Below are 20,961 nucleotides of genomic sequence, written 5' to 3' on the forward strand. Positions count from 1 at the left end.
ACTCAAAGGAGCATCCTGGAGGGCACTGGACTTGAGACATTTTTGTAAAAATGAAGAACAGTGCACTTTTTGTCCTCGGTCATCTAGACTGCTGTGACCCTTCCCCACCAGAAAGTGTATTTTTCTGTTTTCTTCATGATGTGACTTCTTTCCTTTTCAAATTCATGCTTCTGTTTCAATAGCATCAAAGATGGAGCTACAGTGTTAAAATTGCAACCCCATGGCCATAGGGAAAATCCCAATGACTTCAGGCTGAATAGCATTGATGTGTCTGACACACACCGTGGCATCTTGTCTGCGTTTTCCTTGTGAAACCCTGACATGTCCTGTATGGGTTTTCCTTCAGTTGTTTGTTTCCCGTGTCATTAGTGTTTCACATGCCCGCAGTAATATTCTTCTTCTCTGAGAAATCATATGTTTTTCCCTGCCACCCTTTTAGACACAAAGGTTTTTGAGTGGTTGAGGATTAGTTTAGTGTTCTCTCTCCAGGCTGAAGTGCTGATGTTTGAACAATGTATAAGGAATCCTCCCCACGGATGCCATGCTTCCCTACCCCTCCACACCACCTGGGGATGAAGAGCAGGGGGCTGAGCAGCCCCCTGACCTGGTGGCACATGGGGTGCTGGTCTTGAAGCTAAGCCCCAGAGACACATGGGTACAGGCTATAAACCTTGCTACTGGCTTAGGTGATTGAAGTTTTGGGCACCAGCATCGATTTTAAAATGCGGACGTGCCCAAGAGAGCTGAATCTCACAGCTGTGGTGCTGGAGGCATTGCGTTATAGTCAGCAATGGGAAGCCTGTGGCAAAGACAGTTTTGCACAGGAGTGGTATGGAAGTGCAGGGAATGGCAGTGGATGGCATCATGCCGGGAGAGCCTCCCTCCACCTTCCTTTGCCCAGGCTTCCTCCGTCAGACCTCTCGCCCGCACAGCGGAGCAGCATCTCTGGGCCGCTCCATCCGCTGGCCTTCCCTTTGCTCCAGCTGCTGGCCAGAGTAGTGGGTGAGGGAGCTGAACTCCATGGCTGGTGGTCTCTGTCCCTTCAGAGGATCACAGAAGGTGCTGCAGGAGTGCCACGTGGCAATGGCTTTGGAGCCCCGAGTTTTATTTTCCAGGATTAGCAGATTTTGAAAGCATATTGCTTGTCAGCTTTGCATTTCTCAGTAAATTCCTGTACAATCCTTTATGGCTTGTGCACTACTTAAAAAATAATAATATTATTCTCATGGCTGCCACTAAAATTTCTAGAAATAAAAGCATCTTACATTGTACTCTGGAAATGTGAATCCTAAGCTGTAAGGTATGTATGTTTGTAATGATTAATCGGCTCAGCTCAATACATAACTGAATCATGTTTAATAATAGCAGGGGCTGTGTGAATTCAGGCAACCTTTGTTGATGTATTCAGCAATACTGCAGTGATTCATGGCACCCTGCAGAGACCACCAGGCCAGCCCCGGCACTAGGCAGGTTACAGAAACCGCCTCAAAATCTTATGAGAAGCTGCTGGGGTCTCCCACAACAGGAGCCGGGTGAGCAGCCACAAGCTCGTGCCGTCGCTCCTGAATTCACAGCCTCACCCTCCGGCAGCACCAGCGGATGACGGGGCTGTGGGTAGGCCTGGCTGCATTTATTTGCTTCAACATCTTAACACAGTTACAAAGCTGATGTGTGTCCAGCCAGCTCGGTCCGTGGCAGCATTTGGTTCGTCTTTAAAGGGTGGTGAAGATGTGTTTGCCTGTGCATGAAGCAACAGGGCCATCTAGAATAAAAGCCTACGTTACATTTACTTCTGCAAAGTCACTCTGCATTTGTGTGTCTACCACAAGCACTTATGCTTGAATGCAGTGTGTGAATTTTTTTTCAGCTACTGTCAATAGATCATCTTTACAGACCACAATAAAATGTTTGTGTAATTCTTAACTGTACATTAAGTAAAAACCTGCATTAGAATATCCCTGTATTCTTTCTATCGGGTTAATAACAGCATAAAGGCGAGTATCCCCACCACTCCCATTACTGTGCACAGCACTTAGTTACATTAGAAAAATGAGGCATTGTTCTGCCAACTTTTGTTTCCCTCCATTTGTGTTACTGCTTACGAATCCAGCATGTCGACCTATGAAGCAATTACTTCTGAAATCCAGCTATCATGGCACACATAGGTACCATGGCACAGCTACTGCCAGGAGCTAGCACTGGTCTCCTGTGCTCACAACTACAGCGCTGTTGGTTTCAGCTGGCCTATAACTAATAGCATTTGGAAGGTGTAGGTGTTATGTTGTCCACTAAGGCATGACTTGTATTGCATTAAAGCATCGCAGTGTTTTTAAACAGGCTAAAAGGGGTTTTCAGCTGTGGTCAATTATTGGGCTGTTGCGCCGGCAGTGTGCAGGGTGTTTGGGTGGTAATAGGGGCCTGTATTGTATTGACACCTCGTCCGTGCCTTTGCAGACCAACTGAAGCAGATGATGTGTTTTGCAGTTTGTACAGCTGTTCGGGACCGTTGCAGATTTATAAATATATTGCAGAATCTCTTTTTGTACACTATTGCTCTGCTGTCTTGTGCATTGCTCCAGGAGGAGTGCATGTCTTCTCTTCCTGTTAAGACTGAGCGCTCGGACTGCAGCTTCACTGCTGCGTAAAGTCGCACAACTGGATGTGCTTCCCTCACTGCCCCGCCAGGCAGCATGAGGGCGGGAGGCAACTCCAGCTACTGCAGCTCGGCTCCAGAGCAGGGCAACTATTTTACAGGGGGCTTGGGGGCAGGAGCCCAGGTTCAAAACTCCCTCTGCTCCTATGGAGAAATCGATATTTAGCCATAAAACCAGGAGGGGCATGGTTGGGAATCACAGCCTGAATGAGAGGGTTACAGTATTGTCATAGAAGATAAAACAAGAGGAAAACATTTCTGAATTTACTCTTTGTGTATTGAGGCCTTTTATGATTCATCAGTAAGTAAATACAAGCTAAGGGAGTGATTTGTTTCTAACAAGCTTATAAAATACTAGAGTCATTTGTGAGTTTATTGGAGTGCTGATTATAAACATTCCCTCATGCACACTCCTTCGTGTCAAATTAACATTCAAAATACAAATATTGTATCTTTGAATATTTCTGTAATCTATTCCCAAATATTTGAGATCTTCGATGAGAGACGATTGACAGTGTCCCATGAAAAGTAGCCAAGTGCTCTGTCACAGTTTTGGACATATTTTTCATTTCTTTGGCATTTGCTTTGCTCATGCTGCTTCTTTGAATTGCCTGCTCCATGCTCTAGCATGTTGGTTTTTGATACAATGCATAATTGATGCTCATCTAGCTGCAAAGATTCAACTGTTGTGCATGCCATGCTGCCTGCACACGGCTTCCCGGGATGTGCCCCGCGACCTGGCGGTGCTGTTGTGTGACAGGAGGAGTGGCCGGTTGCGCTGGGGCTGGGTGGCCTCGGCACGCCTCCCCGCAGCCTGCCGGGGCGGTTCGGATGCATAGGTGGCACCGGGGGCATCCCGGGTCTCCCAAAGCACTCCCCCGAGGAGTTGGACTTTGTGGCCTCACAAAGCCTCAGGTGTGATTAGAAAGGAAGTCCCTTTCTTGCACTTTCTCTTGTGCACTAATGCATCTTCTGTTGGTAATCGTAAGGAATAGAAATGCAAAGAGTAGGTATGGTCTGCTGCACGTCCCTTAGATCACTGGTTTAGTCTACCGTTCCCGGTACGCAGTTTTCCCAAAAGACGCGCTGTGTGTGGAAGGCGTCCTGAGGCCAGCGCTCTCGGGGTGCTGCTGGTTGGGACCAGGGAGCTTTGGGGAACGGATCTTGGGTGAGCTCCTTGCTGCCTCTATGGCTACAGAAGTGCCATTTCACCCCCTCCATGTCGGTACAGCAGGTGTATTTATAGTTTAATCGGACTGACCTTTTATTTTTATTTGACGATTTTGTTTTCCTCCCTTCCCACTAAAACATTCCCTGTATTGTCATTGTCAGGGCCCAAATTCCTTGTCTTTCCTGTCACTGTGTAACTTGTTTTTACCAAGCAGAGGAAAATCCTGCAAGGGCGGGTCTTAGGCTAACATTATTGTAGTGGCTGCCATTTAAAAAGTCAATTTTTGCCTACAGGCAAAGTATTGTTATTAGAGTTCGCACCTATTTTGCATATATACAATTGTATCTTCCCTACCTCTCTGGGGTGACAGGAGCAAATGCCGACTTCTTAATGCCGATCGTTGACTCTGAGCTTAAAGTAAGAGCTCACAAGAAAAATGAAGAATAAAATGGTATATATGTATATGGTATATAAATAATAATGGGTAGCAGGTCTCTGACAGACCTTTATTGTTTCCTCCTTTTTGGTTCAAACAGGGACTCCATGACAGCTTGATTTAGGATCTTATTTTATTTGAGGGAGCAGCTGAAAAGCAGCTTGATTTTTCCTCTCATTTTTCACTCTTCCTCAGTAACTTTTGCAGGGCTGTGGAATATGCTCCTTCTCATCTGGGCTTAGTAGGTGGATACTCCTAAATCTATTTCAAGTTCAATGGATGCACATCAGGCCCTTCTCTGCAGCAATCCTACTACACCTTTGGACCTTTCCAAGTCATCTCGGCCACTTCTGCACGGCTGCAGTCCGTTCCTGCGCCCACTCCCTGAAGGCGCTGTCCTGCTCGGCCCTGCCTGCCCTCTGCGCCTGGAAACTTCTTAGCGCTTCTTTGTGGGCAGGGGCTTGGGTTTCTTTAAAAAAAATGTAACTTCTGGGAATGAGTGGAGTCACAGAGAGCCCAGGAAACCTGTACAATGCCATAAGCCTCAGATCTGGGTGAGTTTAAGCAAAAATAGATGTGTAGGAGTCCCGCTGTTAACGAGCCATCAGATCCTCCTGGATGTGCTGGACAAATCCAGCTCTAGATCATATGTGAAGGGTGCAAGCTGGCTGGCTCATGTGCAGAACAAAGAACAAATGTAAAGGTGATATTAGTTTGATTTTTAGCTTTTCGGTATTGTAATCAATGTTCTTATGTTAGGTAAGTGCTACTGAGAGTAACTTTATAGTCTGTGCTATGCAGAATCATTGCTTGGCAGTGAGATCTCTTCCAAAAGGTCGCTGGGTTACAGCTTTTCTTATTTGAGATGAAGCTGGTACAGGGTATGATTTCCACCTGGACTGTGGAGTGTTAATCGAGCAAATCCCATCAATATCAATGGGAGATGCTCTGTACGTTCACTTGTGCATATTCCCACAGTACAAGAATATACATCTGTGTGATCTTACAGGTCTTTTCCAACCTTAATATTTCTGTGATTCTGTGTGTGTTAACGTAGAGATGCTTAAGATATTTTCTTGTTTTCATGCAGATTCTTCTTTTTGACTGCCTTAAGGAATATCATGTGTTACTGCACCTTAGGATTCCTGACTTAAAAAAGTCTGACAGGGTTTTCATTCTTTTGGGCATATTTGCGCTTAACGAGCTTTGAGAGAGATATTCATACCGTGCAAAATCAGTCACCTATCTGAGCCAGCCAGACTTTATTTAGTCACCCTTGCTTCCCTCTGTTGGCAATGGCATCTCATTTCGTCAGCTCCAGTAACTGGTTGGTGTCCCTAAGCTCGCGCCCTAGTCCGTGGGGAGAGGGAGTGAGGGAGGCGCGTAGGGGTTGGGGATAGGACCCTCTCTGGGGCCGGGCTGTGGCATGTGTTCAGCCCTTGTGTGAACAAGTAAGCTCCAGTGCAGTTATGCTAAATGATCATGTCAAGATAGCTTGGTAACTATCTTCCCCCCCCCCCCCCCCCCCCCCCCCCAAGAAAAAGCTGAGAGATGTTTCCATTTTTTTGCTTGTCTGCATGTATTTTAAAGAAGAATTTTAGTCCGTAAGCTGATAACAATGCCATAAGAGATTGCTTTTCAACCAGAGGCTTTTCCCTGACAGTACTGTTTCCTAATATGAAAAGAAGGTGAATTCCTATTTTAAAAAAATGCATTTGTTTGATCTGAATGAGTGGGTGCAAACTGCCCCAACGTTACAGGAGTGCAGCATTTGGCCAATCTCTGAGCTGTTTGGTGATCTGCAACAGAAATAATGCTCATGGTTGGTTTTCACTTGCACTTAAAACTTTTATGCCCACTGCATCATTTCCTAGATAGCTATACTAATATAAGCTTTAATTTGACCATAGCTGATACTGCTGTAAAATGTACATCTCTGGATACATATTTCCATGTTTATGCAGAATTTGCAATATCAGAATAAGGCCCCTTGCACCAGTTCACCTGTAGTCACTCAAGAGGCATTGCATCAATGCAGGATAACTGATGGTTTCTTTGCTGATGCAAATAAAACTCTACCCCTCACCAAAAAAAGGTTGATGTTTATCATACTTCAATACCTGAAAAGCCTTCAGTCTTTCTCAGTTAAATTGTACATTTAGAACTGTTTTCATTTTGTTATGTGTTCTGGTTTTGTCTGTCCTGTTACCAGTTTTTCTGCTTCCCTGATGCCATCATGGAAATGGTTTATGGCTTTCTCCTGCTCTGTGCATCACTGAGTGTAGTTGACAACAACTGGCTTGTAGCCTGTCTGTCATGTTAATTATATACTATTAGAGACCATTAATCTGATGATTATTTACACGATAGATTTATAGTCTATCATGTCAATGTGTACTTGGGAATCTGTAATCTGAAGATCAGTGACACACATCAGCAGGAGTTTGCGTGTTTAAAAAATACCGTGTGCTATCCTGAGTGTGCCTGGCTAGTGCAGGGGGCTGGCAGCCAGGGCTGAATGCCACCCTGACTTGGATCCCCACCCCAGGAACCTGCCTTTGGGCAGATGAAAATGCACCCAGAGTTTGGCTTTTAAGCAGCAGCTGCGGGATGCAGCTGCCACCCTGTGTGTAGGTGCCCGGGCACGGGCGGGAGTGCCGGTAAGAGGGAAGGCTTTGCTTTTGGCAGCTCTTGCTCAAGTCCTGGCAGCTCCGGGGGCCTCCATGTGACCACGGTCGACGCACCCTGGGACTGCAGGAGGTCTGGATGGGACGTGGTGGGAAGGGGGCACCTTGCGGCTCTGGTCGCCCTGGTGCTGAGGCTGGGGAACGTGCCAGGCCTGTAAAATGAGTAAAAAGGGCTTTACACCCATTTAAACTCGGTTTAAAGCTTTGTGTGTTTTAAAAGCACTTGGCATATTCCAGTGGGATGTTTAATAAGAATATAATGATGTTTTAATTTTAATTTTTAATTTCACAAGAAGAATAGATGCCAAGTAGATACTAGTTATTGCTGTTTGTCTGTATTGAGCTCTTCGATGTGATATTGTCTATAGGATCAGACGACAGATGTATTCCCACTGTGTAGCAATGCAGGGAGCTGCTTCCAGGGAAGAGAAGAGAGTGGAGTATAGACCAACAGTAATAAGGGATATTCAGGTTGAAGTGACACGATGGCAGGAGGGAGGCTAGTGCAGGGAAGGGGCTGTGTAGCCGTGGGCCCGGATTCAGCACTGTGTTAATTCAGTTCCACCAGGTATCGACATTAAGCTTGAAATAATACAGCTGTGAACGTATCCAAACATTGAAAGACACAACTAGGGTTGAGTTGTATGGGAATGTGGTGTTTTTATTAACATCTAGCTGTTCTTAGGGGTTCATTAGCTTCATCCAGAATCATTCCCTGTGTGTGTGTGTATGGTCTTGCACACTCAAAGGCAGCATATATTTCTTTTCCTGTACAGGTTTTGCATTTCCATGGAAGCCCCTGGAGTTATTCCTTAATGAACTATTGTGAAGGAACAGCCAGACCTATCAGACTTTAGTCCACAAGAAGTTTTAATACAGGTTATTAAAAAAAGGCATCTTCAGAGAAAGGCTGCTAGAGTGTGAAGTTACTGTGCTAAAGTGTAGTGCATTTCTGTAAATTATCTTTATGCAGTTTCCCAGATTAATATCTAAGTCTAAAATAAAGCTCTGCAGGCAGGGTCCCTCTGGGGCTCTGCAGTCAGCAGATAGATGATGCACAACTCCATGAACTCCTTTGAACTTTCAGGTTTTATTGTTCTTGTAAACCGAAAATTAAGCTGATGAAGACAGGCTCGGCAGACCCATCTCGTGTGTCTGAGGTTCAGCCTTCCCCACAGGAAACAGTGCAGTGGGGGAGCACGCAGCCTGCGGCCGGGAGGGAGGCAGGGGCTTTGGAGCAGGGCAGGAACCGCCGGCGCAGTCAGTAGGAAACTCCCTGCAATCTCACCCCCAGTCCCTCTGGGACCGTGCTTCTTTTTAATGGTCATTTTAATATTGCAGTGTACTGACATGTACTGGAGGCAGTGAACTTACAAGCTACCCTATAAATAATTTGGCATCTAATTCTGCATATTTTGAGCTTGAGGCCTCCTGAGATGATGAAAAGAGTTTAAAGCCCATTGTGTGGTTAGGCTAATTTAGCCAGAAAAAAGAATACCTTTTCGAGGCCACAGATGCATGTAACAAGTACATCACAAGAAGTCTTGGAGTTTGTTATCAAGGATCCATAGGTGCTTCCTCTAGCCCCTATGTTTGCCAGCAGGTCCTGTGGCTTCTGTCTCCTAATATTTTCCTTGATTTCCCCAATCCCGTCCCCTGGAGAGCTTCCCCAGGTGGAGAACAGCGACAGCCCCTTTGTGCTGTCAGACCATTGTCCGGGCTGCCCATTCCTTGGAAAACTCTGAAGAACAGAACTGATTTTACTGAGTCTCATCCAAAAGCAAATGCAAGAGACTCTCTGTATTTTTGTTGGTTTTCCTTGCATAGTTTCCAGAAAAATCTAAGTCCCTGTGTTATCATTTTTCATTAAAGTGATGTTTCTAACCACAGTGGACAGCTCTTATATCCCTTGAAAACTTATAATAGTAAAATTGTCATAAGGATGAAGCAGGAATGCAAGATTTTATTAAACAATCTTCGGCTCATAAAAGACATCAGTGTTGTGCCATTCTAGATCATATAAATATATTTCAAAGCAGAATCATATTTCAGCAGAGAGATAAAACACAAAAGAATATGAGTAGCAGATACCAACATAAAATATTAAACCATCCAAGAAGGGGTGTAGGTGTATGTTTATCTACACGGGCAAGTCAGGGGCTGCGAGCAAGGCAAGATTTTGGCAATATATCAGTAGAACCATGAGCACAGATATCTGTGACAGTTTGTGTGTATGTTTTACGGTGGCGGGGGGGGTTTGGCATGGTTTCTCACAGCGCGGAGCCGGGTGTTTCTGCACAGCCGCATGAAACGCTGCGGGAACATGACGGGTGTCTTTAGTCTGGCAGAGTCGTCAAAAGGAGATAGGAGCTCTACCTGGATAAATAAGTATAAATAGTTTTCTTTCTGATATGTGACCAGATTATTTTCCAGTTGATTTCCAGCCAAGGTCCCAAGTGGGCCACAGATCAAAAAAAGATAAGGGTCAGTTACAAGGTTGAGCTCATTCGGCGTTGCCATAGTAACTGACCTCCAGCATCCCTGGGAGGACGGCACCCAGCTCCCCAGGTGACATTTCTGCTGCCACACCATCAATCCGCTGCCTTTCACTGCCCGGGCTGCCTAATCGCTGGGGCGCTGCGCCGCAGCGCGGCTCTGTGCCGCTCACCCACGCCGGGGCAGGAGAGCAGGGTCCCCTCACCCTGCGAGCTGCCCCACTGGTGAGGAAAGCGCTCGGCTACGTCCTCCAGGATTAATTACAAAAATGTAATGGAGCGATGTGGTCCAAATGGTTTGTATAGCAGGTCAGGGGCTTAGCCAGCAATGGCAATGAAGAAATGTCATCTGTATAGCAGATGTCGTCTTCATCTGATGTGAGCATCTGCAAGTTTGCCATCCTCTCCTAGCAGTCGCGTCGTGTTCTCAGACCTTGGTTTTACCTCCATTGTTGGATTCTTTTTAATGAAAACCAGTGGTGAAGTGGTGCCAGCCAGGCGAGGGGTCGAAGTGATTCTCTGCTGGCTTTGTTTTGGCGGGGGGTGTCCATCACTGTCATTCTACTCTGGTCCAGCCCCTTGCTCCTTCACAGCCACATGGAAAAAATTACTGGGGAAGCTCCTGCTTTTCTTATGTTATAAATTTTTCCCTTTGCTTACTTATTTACTGGGAAATTAATTGCATAAACAGAATGGTTCCATGCAGTTTTCATTTTATTTCCCTGTGTTCATTCCAATTTCTATTTATTTCTATTATAATTAGAGTACATGGCCCATTTAATTCTACCAGATTTATGATATAATGGACAGGAGAAGGTTCTCTGTGAACACAGTATATTAATGCTTTGTTACACTGAATTACAGTACTTCAAAGTTCATTAAAAGTTCAGTTAACTCATGGATGTGCACATCTCAGTACAGGAAAGATAGTCCCCTTATTGCCTTAATTTGCCGCAGTGGAGTAGAAATATACTGGTCTGGGAAGCTATAGTACGGGATGTACCTGTTGTCAGGAGCGAGCGTCAGATTGTTTTACACAATCTTTCAAATTTGGACTATTGTGGTTATTCCATAAGGGAAAATTTTGCTTTATTAAATCAAGTTGAAGAGAGAAGTTTTAACTAACAGTGAAGACAATGCCATCTTGATTTTTATTGTTCAAATCTCCTGTTTGTTATTGGTGTGATAACGTGTCGGTACACGACAGTGTTAATGCATACTTTTATATTGCCATTAATATAGTTATAATTAGAAACACAGCTGATACAGTACATGGGTTTAATACAGCATTATTAATTATACTGCATCCTCGCCAGGAAGCTGCTAGTGTCCGTTCTCTTAGAGGCTTAGAGACTCATTGTAATATGTATTAAACACACATGGCTGCAGCAGAAATAGCTTTATGGAGAAGCATATTCCCACTCTAAAATGGGCAGAACGACTGTGTAAGTGCTACTAAGCACCCTGTCAACATATTTAAAACTATCCTGCAAACACATCCGAACTTGGGAACAACGAGCAATGTGCTTTGCCACCGCGGTTCAGCTGGGTCTGCGCAACTCGCTAATCCTTGCTAACAGGCAGTAAATTACGTACCTCCAAATTTATACAAATGCCTGCCTTTGACATCAGTGGGCACCACCCAGGTTTCACCTTCAGGATTCAGATAATCAGCTCTCATTCCTACCGGCTTCCCTCAAGACCAGTATGGAAATAAGTATGTGTCTGCCAGGGATCAAATGCTTTTGGAGACAAAAGTAGGTACTGAAAACATTACAGGATACTATCATCTCCCCATGATACTTTTACACAAAGCGCTCTGTTCCTCTTTTGGCCTGACATAGTTTCAGCCTGACAGAATCCAGCAGGCCTGCTTGTTTTAAACAAGAGCACATCCTATTATTTTTTTGAGAAATGAAGTGTAAAATTAATGCTTATTATTTTGAGCTCAGCAAAAAAAAGGGCAAGAAACCCAAGATTCTCGTTTGCTGTGCATTGCTCGTTTAGTCCTGTAATCAATTGATCCCCGCACAGATACACTGACAGAGAAATGGGAGAAGATCTAGCACAGCAAGCTCTAAAAATCTGCATTTTATTTTACAAATTAGAGGGGCTGCATAATTCACTTGAGTTATGTAGGTCTCTCATAGATGCTTGTCATGTTTAAAAAAAAAAGGGGGGGGGGATAAAAATGAGGGAAATGATTATGTTTTCTGTTGCTAATGCCCAGCACCACATGTTTCACTGGAGCGTTGGCTGTCACACCGCATTGTCAGAAAGCCGCCTTGCATATACCTATATGATCTTACATAATTCAAGGAAGTTATTCTCCAAAGGTGACGGAGTATCCCTATACATGTGCCGTGTTTCTGTGTAAAATAATATGCTGTAAAATGCCATAGAGGAGAGAGTGATTATAGCAGCAATTCTATCTATATCTTTGGGCATTTTCATATTTTGAATACACATGCATGAAAAGAGAAACGTTTGTCATGCTAACCATGGTACTTTTTTCCCCCTTTTTTCTTCCTGGATGGTTTTATAGACACAAGAAATACATAATGGACTCCTGTGGGAGTGGAATAAAAACCCCCACCGGTGAGGAGAAGGCCTTATAATTCAGAAGTGGATTTGCAAATCAAAAGGTCTTGCCTCGAGTGGGATAAATTTCCAGATCTGCAGGAACCCATTATGTTTTATTATTTTTCATTCGAGTTTTAGTTTGTTTGTTATGGGTTTAACTATTTAAAATACTGCAGGGATCAGCTGAGAAAATACACAATATCTGTTACCTAATTAAACATACCATGCTTGTAAGAATATACTTCAATTGAAATGCTGAGCATTGGTTTGTTTTTTTTTTAATTTTACTGAAATTATAGGTATTTAGCCTGCAAAAGGAGCAGTCGTCTAATCAGCGGTATGCGTCTGTCCGTATTTATGAACGCACGTCCTCACACAGGACCATAGGCTGTACATGAATCACTGTTTTCCAAATACCCAGTATGTGGAGGGTAGAAAATTAATGTCAAACATGATTTCTCTGATTTACTCATAGAAGGAATTTATCCCATTCCCCCCAGTACCTGCTTTGTCCTCTCCAGGTTTATTGCAGCGTTTGGGTGCTGTACACAGCTGTGTGGCTGGGCATGCTCAGGACGCTCAGCACAAGGCACATATCCCTTCCCCGTCTTTCCTCCCCTCCGGAGCAGATTGCAAAGATCGCACAAAGCCAAAACTTTTCAGGCAAGGGTCTGATGGGAGAAGCCAGCCTTACTCTACAGCGAGGGGAGGGTCAGGTTTTGAAACCCATCCATCAGAGAGGGTGATGTGCCCATCTGTGGTGGCTGCTCAAACAGAGAAGCGCAAACCTCATTGCATCCTAGAAATACCCCAGTTGATGGTTATGGCTGCCCAGGGAATTCGTGGAGCTGCTGCCATGGAGCCACCAGCCCTTTCATCTTTCTGTTCCTGACTCTTTCCTCCCTCTCCTTTTCTCTTTTTACCTCCTTCCCGACCTGCCTCTTTACTTCTCCCCATCCCGCCTCCACCCTCCCCACCGCAGCTCTGGTGCCGGCGCTCGCCATCAGCGCCCTGCTCTCGCCCTGTGTGCCACCGCTGCTGTGCAGGGCAGAGCACCCGTTGCCACATGGGTTTCCAGAGCCCACCCGGCCTCGAGGCGACAGCTCCCCACCCGCACACCCAGCTCACCGCTGGCACAGCCAGCTCACCACCGGCACGTGCTGCTGCGCAAGGTGCTGCATGGAGATTATTTTTTTAAAATTATTGTTATTTTTCACACTGCATGGAGGGTCCTTCAAGGCCCGCCTGATCTGGGAATCGCCTCTAGCTGCAAACGTGCCAAGGTGCAAACGTGTAAGAGCCACCTCATGCCCGGGCACGGGCTGTGCCCAGCGTCCCACACGCAGAGCCCCGCCATTTGCCTGCCCTGGCACCTAGCTCCCTGCTTTGTACAAGGGCTTTGGGATCCTGACAGTACCAAAGGCCTTATATAAAACAATAGTTTCCCTCCGTTTAGCCCCTTTAAAGATATAAAAAGCTCATTTAAAGCCATTGTAAGTAAAGACCATGCTTCTGAAGGCACACATTATTCACAAGATCCAAATGCATTTGGCAAGAGATTAGTTTATGGTATAATGTAGTAATTTCTCAGCTATGCTTGGAACTAAAAATTGAAGATGGTGATATTTGAAGATGTAAAAATAAAGCTGAGTGTACATCAAGAGACATAATTTCTTTAGTTTTTAAAATATGTTTTCGTGAGAAGTTTGTGTGCTGCCACAGTGAAGGAAAGACACATTTTCACAATTTTTTTTTAATTTTAGGTGTGTTCTGATTTTTATAAACTGTACATTATGTTGTTTAAATTTCCACAACTCCCTCCCTCCCTCCCTTCAAGAAAACCTAAGGATTGTTTAATTTTATGTGTGAAAATTGCTTTAATACGGCTTCAGTACCTCAAAAAAAGGCTCAGCTGCACCCAGAACCACAAACTTCAGTAAACAGAGAAACATATCATCAAACAAAAATGGTAGGCTTGAAACAATAGTAATAATTATTGTTATTTCCTTACGAGTTCAGCTAGAATATAGGGGCATTTAAAATGGGCCCTGTGTATTAAATGCTTAAGATACATGACATGGAAATTACACTTTCAAATTATATTTAAATACCTTCAATGGTCTCTTTTCACTGTGGAAAAAGCCAAGAGATACAAAATTAAGGCTGACACTCTGCTCTGGGCTCCTGCTATTCTCCAATACTTTCTTCCTCTCCTGTATGTCTGCAGTGTAGTCTGAGGTGAAGGTGGCATTTCAGCCCTCTTTCAGTGTTGTTGGCTGAATTCACACTGTTAAATTAATTTTGAATGCTGTTTGCCTATTTAATAACCTATACCCAGAGCAGGGATGCTCTCCCTTTGTGGTAGGATGCAGGGTGGAGCGGTGCAGCGTTGTCACGAGCCTGGGAGCAGGCACGTGGGTTCCCGGTGGGTTGATCGCAGCGCTGCTTTGATGGCAGCTGAAAATCAACGCCCCTAAATGCGACCGGGGGCTGTAGACCTGAACACTCCATGCAAGTGGCTCGGCCCACTTTTCTGATGAGGCCAGAGCCGCGGCAATGTCTGCGGGTCCTTGAAGTCGTGCGCGCCAGCACAGGCGTTTCTCGACTGCTGCTGCATCCCTACGCTAATCTGCTGTGTCACTAACAAGTTGTATCATTTGAACCTTGCAGAGGAAGGCATCAATCATGAGTGCAAGCTGTGTAACCAGATGTTTGACTCTCCGGCAAAGCTCCTGTGTCACCTGATTGAGCACAGCTTTGAGGGGATGGGAGGCACATTCAAATGCCCTGTTTGTTTCACAGGTAAGACAGGGAGGCCAAGACAAGCCTCAGCGTGCATGGCTTGATCCAGAAATGACACTCAGGGGATTTGTAAAATACTGTATTCCTTTCCTTGGGAAAAAGAAATACTATGCTTGGAAATGTTCAAAATATCTTCTGTCTGAAACTGGGGCTCGCACTGAAGAGAGCAGCACTGCCGCACACGGCGGGCTCTGCATCGCCCTCCGCAATTTGAAGCCTTTTAAATTGTGGCTTGTGGCTTGAAGGTGCGATGCATTTCCAAGTGCAGGACTTGCAAGGTATGGACCTGCTCTTGCAAGCCCTTATTCACCTGAGCAAGGACCTTTTAAAGGCCAGGTAGCTCACAGTCCGCTTGCGGTGGTGAGGCTCACATGAGTAAAGGTTTGAGAAGACCAAATTTTTATAACGGTATAGTTTTTCCAGCTGCTCTCTCAGAGGTTTTTTTTTAAGGCCAGTTTGCTTGTGGTGGCACATTTCTAACTCCTGTCTGAGGGCCTGCTAGGTATTCCTTCCCTGTACTTCATTTTAAGCTGTCTCAACAGTGCAAATGATCTTGGGTCATCTTGCTTAAAGGATCTGCAGGATGCATGTTAAAGGCTGCCTTTTATATGCTCCTCAAAACAGTAGTTAACATCTACGTTTCCAGACTGCGTGAGAGATGAAGATTGCGTAAGTGTGACTGTGGACCTGTTGTCAATAAAGGGGCACGGCAGCACCTGCGATTCCTTTAACTTCAGTGGGAGTAAGGTGAACCCACACTTCTTAGGGTTTGGCCCACAATTTGAGAACCTGCTTTTTGTGTGAGCTTGGAGAGAATTTACCCTTTCCTGAAATGTGCTGTAAGATAACTCTTTGAGTTGCATGTGTTTAATTCCACTGAAGAAGCTATTTTCACATACTGATGATCATTTGTATAAAATGAGACAAAAATGAAATGAGATATATTTTTAATCAGCTAAAGCCTGGGGTTCAATATGTTTCACTTCCAAATTTCACTTGCTAAAGTTAGAATAATTGTTGATTCAAAATCATAATGCAGATGCTATGATATTTGTGATGTTAAATCGTAATCTTTTTTTTATACTGAATGGACAACCCATTTAAAAGGTCTAAAAATTGTGACAAGGCTGCCCTTTCAGACTTGTGTGTCTGCCAGAAATGCTGTTCTGGGCCACGTATCTTCCAGGCCAGCCATCAAGGCTTCTCCTGGCCCAGTTGTCCTGCATTAAAAATGCATCCGATGCACCTGCCGTGGGCCCAGGGCTCCCTGCAGGAGCGGTGACGTCCTCTCTTTGGTTTGATGATTGAGTTCTTCCAGTTACCCGTGGACAGTGTTAGCTTTATGTGAAATATCAAAAATCCATACAGGATTTAGACTCTGTTAGAAGTAAGCTGACTGTCAGCCTGGAGACTCTAAATTGACTACTTATAAGGAAAATTCTGCTGAACTGAGTGTATCGGCACTTCTCTGGCAGATATCCTTGGACTTTTCAGAGTCTTTGCAATCATAAAAGTGTAGTTCAAGACAAGATGCCTGTCCTGGTTTCGGCTGCGATAGATATGAAGCAATCTTAACTAATCGTACTACGTTGTTTCAGTTTTTGTACAGGCAAACAAACTGCAGCAGCACATCTTTGCAGTCCACGGGCAGGAGGATAAAATTTATGACTGTTCCCAGTGCCCGCAGAAGTTCTTCTTTCAAACAGAGCTTCAGGTATGTTTACAACAGGAGTAAAAGCAAAGCTAAAGCTGTTGATTTCTCTGTGCAACCATCACCCTTGTGCAGCATTTAGAAAACATGCATACCCTCAGTCTGGTCTCTTCTGCCCTTAAACAGTCTCTCAGGCTCCTCCTGCCTCCCTAGGTGCTATCAGGAGAAAGGGGTCTCTGAGCATGGCTGGAATAAATAAATAAGACAAGACAGATATCATGATTCTTTAGGAGTATTTCTCTTGACAGTAGCGTTGCTGCATCCTGACATGTCTACGTCAAACACCTTGTAAATAATTTCTTTTTCTCTATTAATAATTTAGGCACTGATTAACATACAAAGACTGAGCAAATGGTAGGCTGCCCCCTCCCCTTCCTCACTGTTAAGTCAGAAGTAAAGGAATTTTCCCTACTGAGGTATGAGACCAAAGCGTGGGTGCAGCTCAACATGATGCTTAATTAGAGGCTCCACCAAGGCACTAGCACATTAATAAGCTGCAGGCTCTGCAAACCAGGAGTTACATACCAGTTTCCCTGGCAGCGCTGGGGGCCACAGCCACAGCGGTTTTAGCCCCCAGAAAGCTGGTGCTTGGCCCGCACCCATTCCTGGGTGCAGCAACCCTTTTGGGGGGGCCGGACCCTGACCTAGGCATGCTGCTGCAGCCGCTAGTACCGCTCTGGTACTAAACCCACGTAGGTGCTGAAACCTCCATGGTGGGCATGCCTGATAACCTCGCAGGGAATGGACCGCCGGAGCTCGCCCTTCCAGAGAGCTCGCAGGGAGGTGCCTGCCCTGGCCATCCCCCTCAGGCACATCTTACCTGTGTAGCACGGCCACCGAAATACTGCTAACGTCCCCGGGCAAATGCAGTCTTTTTATAGAATGGTACTGTATGCCTCATTTAAATCTCTTAGCTTTATAAACCATGATTTACTTAAACTTTGGAGGGTTTTTATTTATCTTGCTGAATTCCCAAGCTGCTGCCTCTTGTGTCGTGCTGTCATGCTGTGGAAGGATGGTTGGTCTTTTCACTTTGTTGATTTTATTTTTTTTCTCCCAGGGGAATCTCCTCTTTCCCTTTTTCTAGCAACCTGATTTGCATAAGTGTACAAAAGTTTTAACTATACCTTGTTAATATTTTAATAAAGTCAGCAGATTTTGGGTTTGTGTGTTCTCACTATGAACGTTTTATGAAGGCAACAGTGGCTTGTGAAGCCGGCTCTGATTTTTCCTTCCATTTTTCCTTTAAAGTGGTGTTTGGTCAAAATGCCAGCACAATTAAAATGGGCACACTGGCTTCCTAGGTCACTGCATTAACCTTTAAAATCAGATGGTCAAATAAAAAGAACCTTGTCAAATTACAGTCTTAACAGCGGCCCATTTTTTGCAATTAACAGTTTTAATTACATAGTGTTTCAATTCTGAAGTGTTGTGCATTGCAAAATTGCTGCAAATAGAAGCTTTAATCAGATAAATTATGATTGTAATTTTCCAGTTTTTATGCAGGATTTGTGTGTATTTAAAATTTCTGTGCTTGTAATAATTACACGAGTAGTTTTGAATGGTGTTGGCTGAATGAAAATTCAATACTTAGCTGCACAGTTTTAGTCTTTATTTCAGCGGTGACTCAGAAACGTGTGTTTACTTGATGCCAGGGATTTTACTAATTTAAATACCTGAGCCAAGGAGGACACAAAATGTGTGTATAGATCAGTTAGAAATACTCAAGACTTTTGAACTAGTCTGCCTTGGCACAATTATCTCATCAGTTTCTGATGTGTAAGCTGCCCGCTCTAAATTCCTCAACTGTTGGTTACATTTTTGTTGAGTAATGAAGATTTAGTATTATTTTAGTGAACCAGTTGTTCAGCTGCTAGTTAGGGTGAAATCTGCATAAACCTTTCAGTCTCTTAACTGTGCAATTGTTCTTATGTGGGCAAACCACCATCCATCAAGGGGTTCCACTTGATGAATTTGACTTTTCAGTTCTGATCTTGCTTTCCCACTGGCATAAAATAACTGGTGTCAAAATCTGAACCTACGCTTTGTTTTACTTCTTTGTATTTTTAAGTGAAACCACTGAAAATACTTTTTAAAAAATTGAGCATTCAACTATTTCAAGAAGAAATTCAGAGTGGGGTGCTTACAGAAAAGCGAAAAAAGCAAGGAGGGTGGGGAAAATGACAGGTAGCGCGGGGAAAAGGTGACTTTTAGAGATGTCATGGAGCGGCATGAATTAGCCCCGCTGATTTGTGAACATTTCTTTAAACCCTTAGGGTAAACACCAAGTAAGCCCCCAAGGTTACGTGTGTGCCATGTGATGAGAAACGTTGCCACTGTAAACATACTTTTAGGGCTTGGTGCAAATAATGCTTCGGCAGCGTAATACTCTGGAAGCCACCAAACCCTCTTTTCACTTCTGAGCTAGTAGTTGTATTTTAATACAGGTTTATGCTTTGAAGTTTACACCATCTGATGGAGCTGTAAAACCAAGGCTTAAGAAAGCTCCGAGGAACTCATTTTATAAACGGTGGAAATTCTGGTGTGAATCTGTAGTGATGAGTCAGTGAGGTTACCTTGATGATATTGCCAGAAGAAAAGGAAACAGAATGTTATTTATCTGCTTACATTATCTCATTGGAAAGAAAACATGGGAAGGTTAAGTATGAAACACAAAGGAAACAGTATTTGTGAAAACCCCGTGTACCCTTAGGGCAGAAGAGGAAACGCTGGCAGCTCCGTGTTTTTCACATCCTTGGTTTGTAAGACTGACAGCTATGAATATGATGAAAATCTCCTGGAAAAAAGTCAATTTACAGCTAATGTATAGAACACCAAGGCTATGGCATTTCATTCCCCCTACTGAAACATGCTTACTGAAACAAGTGTAGAGGTGGGGGTTTGGGGGGTTCCTCACACATAGGGCAGAAGGAACCCCTTCAAACAGAGCCCTATCTCTAGGACTGGTGTCAGGATCACAGAAGCACAGGACCTGTGCTTCTCACAGGCAGCTGGAGCCACAGTGGCACACGGGGCATCCAGACGTGGGAGATGAGCTAGCTCTCTGACAACTGAAATTTTGGTCTTAACTATTTAAAACGTAGCAGGGAGCCCTGCCAACACCGAAGATGGGTCAGAAATTATGATGCATAATGGGTGCTGAGAGTTGTATTTGTACTGTTATTCACAGCTGGGAAATACACTTCCTCAATTGCTTGCATCGAGAATTACATTAAGCGAATTGTGACTGAGCAGTGATTTTCAGAGGAAACTTAAGGAGGATTTTCATAGGTACTCTTTTGCCACACTGCTTTTTCCAAGGAGCCATCACATAACCAGTGAAGTATTTGTATTTAAAGGATTAATTCCTGCTGTTTGCTTGTGTACTGTTAATCATACCGTTTCCTCCTAAATGATTACAATTGATGAAAACTAAGGCAAGGGATATAATAAACAATGCGCAAATAATCTAGGTACCAAGGGAGCAGGGTACCTGCCAGGTCTTTCCTAGCACAGGTGTTCAGGTGTTTTATTGCCTGCCATGAATAAAGGGCTGGCTTTCCTCTTCAGATTTGGAGATATGTCAAACCACTAAATTAAGGGAGCTTCACCAGAGGAATTTGCTGTCATTTTAAGTGCTCAGTTTCTTTAAATGTACACATATCGAAAGGAGAGTGGCTACTATGGCTCATTGGCTAACACTGTGGTCTCTCTCCCTCCTCATTTCATTTTATGTGAAAAGCTGGCAATTTTCATATATCCATAAACAGGCATGAGCTGCTGCACAGAAATTGCACTCATTATATTAATAATGATTTACCATGAATGTCCTCCAGGGGCTTGATTTGGTCCACATCAAAGTCCTTGGGATTCTTTCCGCTGATTACAGCAGATCAAGCCCTAAGCAGGTTTTTCTTTTTTAAGTCTGCTTTTAACGTCAGCTCAATGTTAGATGTGTCTCCTATAGAGGGCTGCATCCTGCCCAGGTGAGCGGGGCACTGCAGCGAGCCACCACGTAGTCTGGTGTGGCCCGATGGGGAATGTTAAGATGCTGCTCTGTACCCGTGGTCCCTTCCCTGGGAGTGGGGCAATGAGGAGCAACATCTCCAGCTGCCCATGCCAGTGGCCTTTGGGGCCATCTGGGTACAACAGTGTCCTCTGAAGCATGTGGGGAGAACGAGAGCCTCTTGGCTTGTATGTGACCCACCTGCACCCAGGTGCGTCTACAGGGCTCAGTTTACCACCGATGGTCAGAGCACTGAAGAAAGACCAGCAATTTAGGGTCTGTACCCAGCTACTCAAAATCTTTTAGTGGTTAATGTCTCCAGCTCCTACTTAAAAAATGGGCTTTACCTACTTCCTGGGGGTACAAGAAAGCTTACCTAAATAGGAGTAAAATTTTTCTTCCAAACAACCCTATGTG

At 44.4% G+C, this 20,961-nt stretch overlaps 1 protein-coding gene across 1 annotated transcript in view; it reads left to right on the forward strand.

The window, feature by feature from the left end:
* Positions 1-20,961, forward strand: part of ZNF423 (zinc finger protein 423) — a 234,886-nt gene that overhangs the window by 196,417 nt on the left and 17,508 nt on the right. The window contains exons 7-8 of the mRNA XM_059824774.1: positions 14,696-14,827; positions 16,426-16,541. Coding sequence (XP_059680757.1) covers positions 14,696-14,827; positions 16,426-16,541 — 248 coding nt within the window. The remainder of the gene's footprint in view (positions 1-14,695; positions 14,828-16,425; positions 16,542-20,961) is intronic.

The sequence above is a fragment of the Gavia stellata genome, chromosome 15, assembly GCF_030936135.1.
Source record: "Gavia stellata isolate bGavSte3 chromosome 15, bGavSte3.hap2, whole genome shotgun sequence".
NCBI classification, from domain to species: domain Eukaryota; kingdom Metazoa; phylum Chordata; class Aves; order Gaviiformes; family Gaviidae; genus Gavia; species Gavia stellata.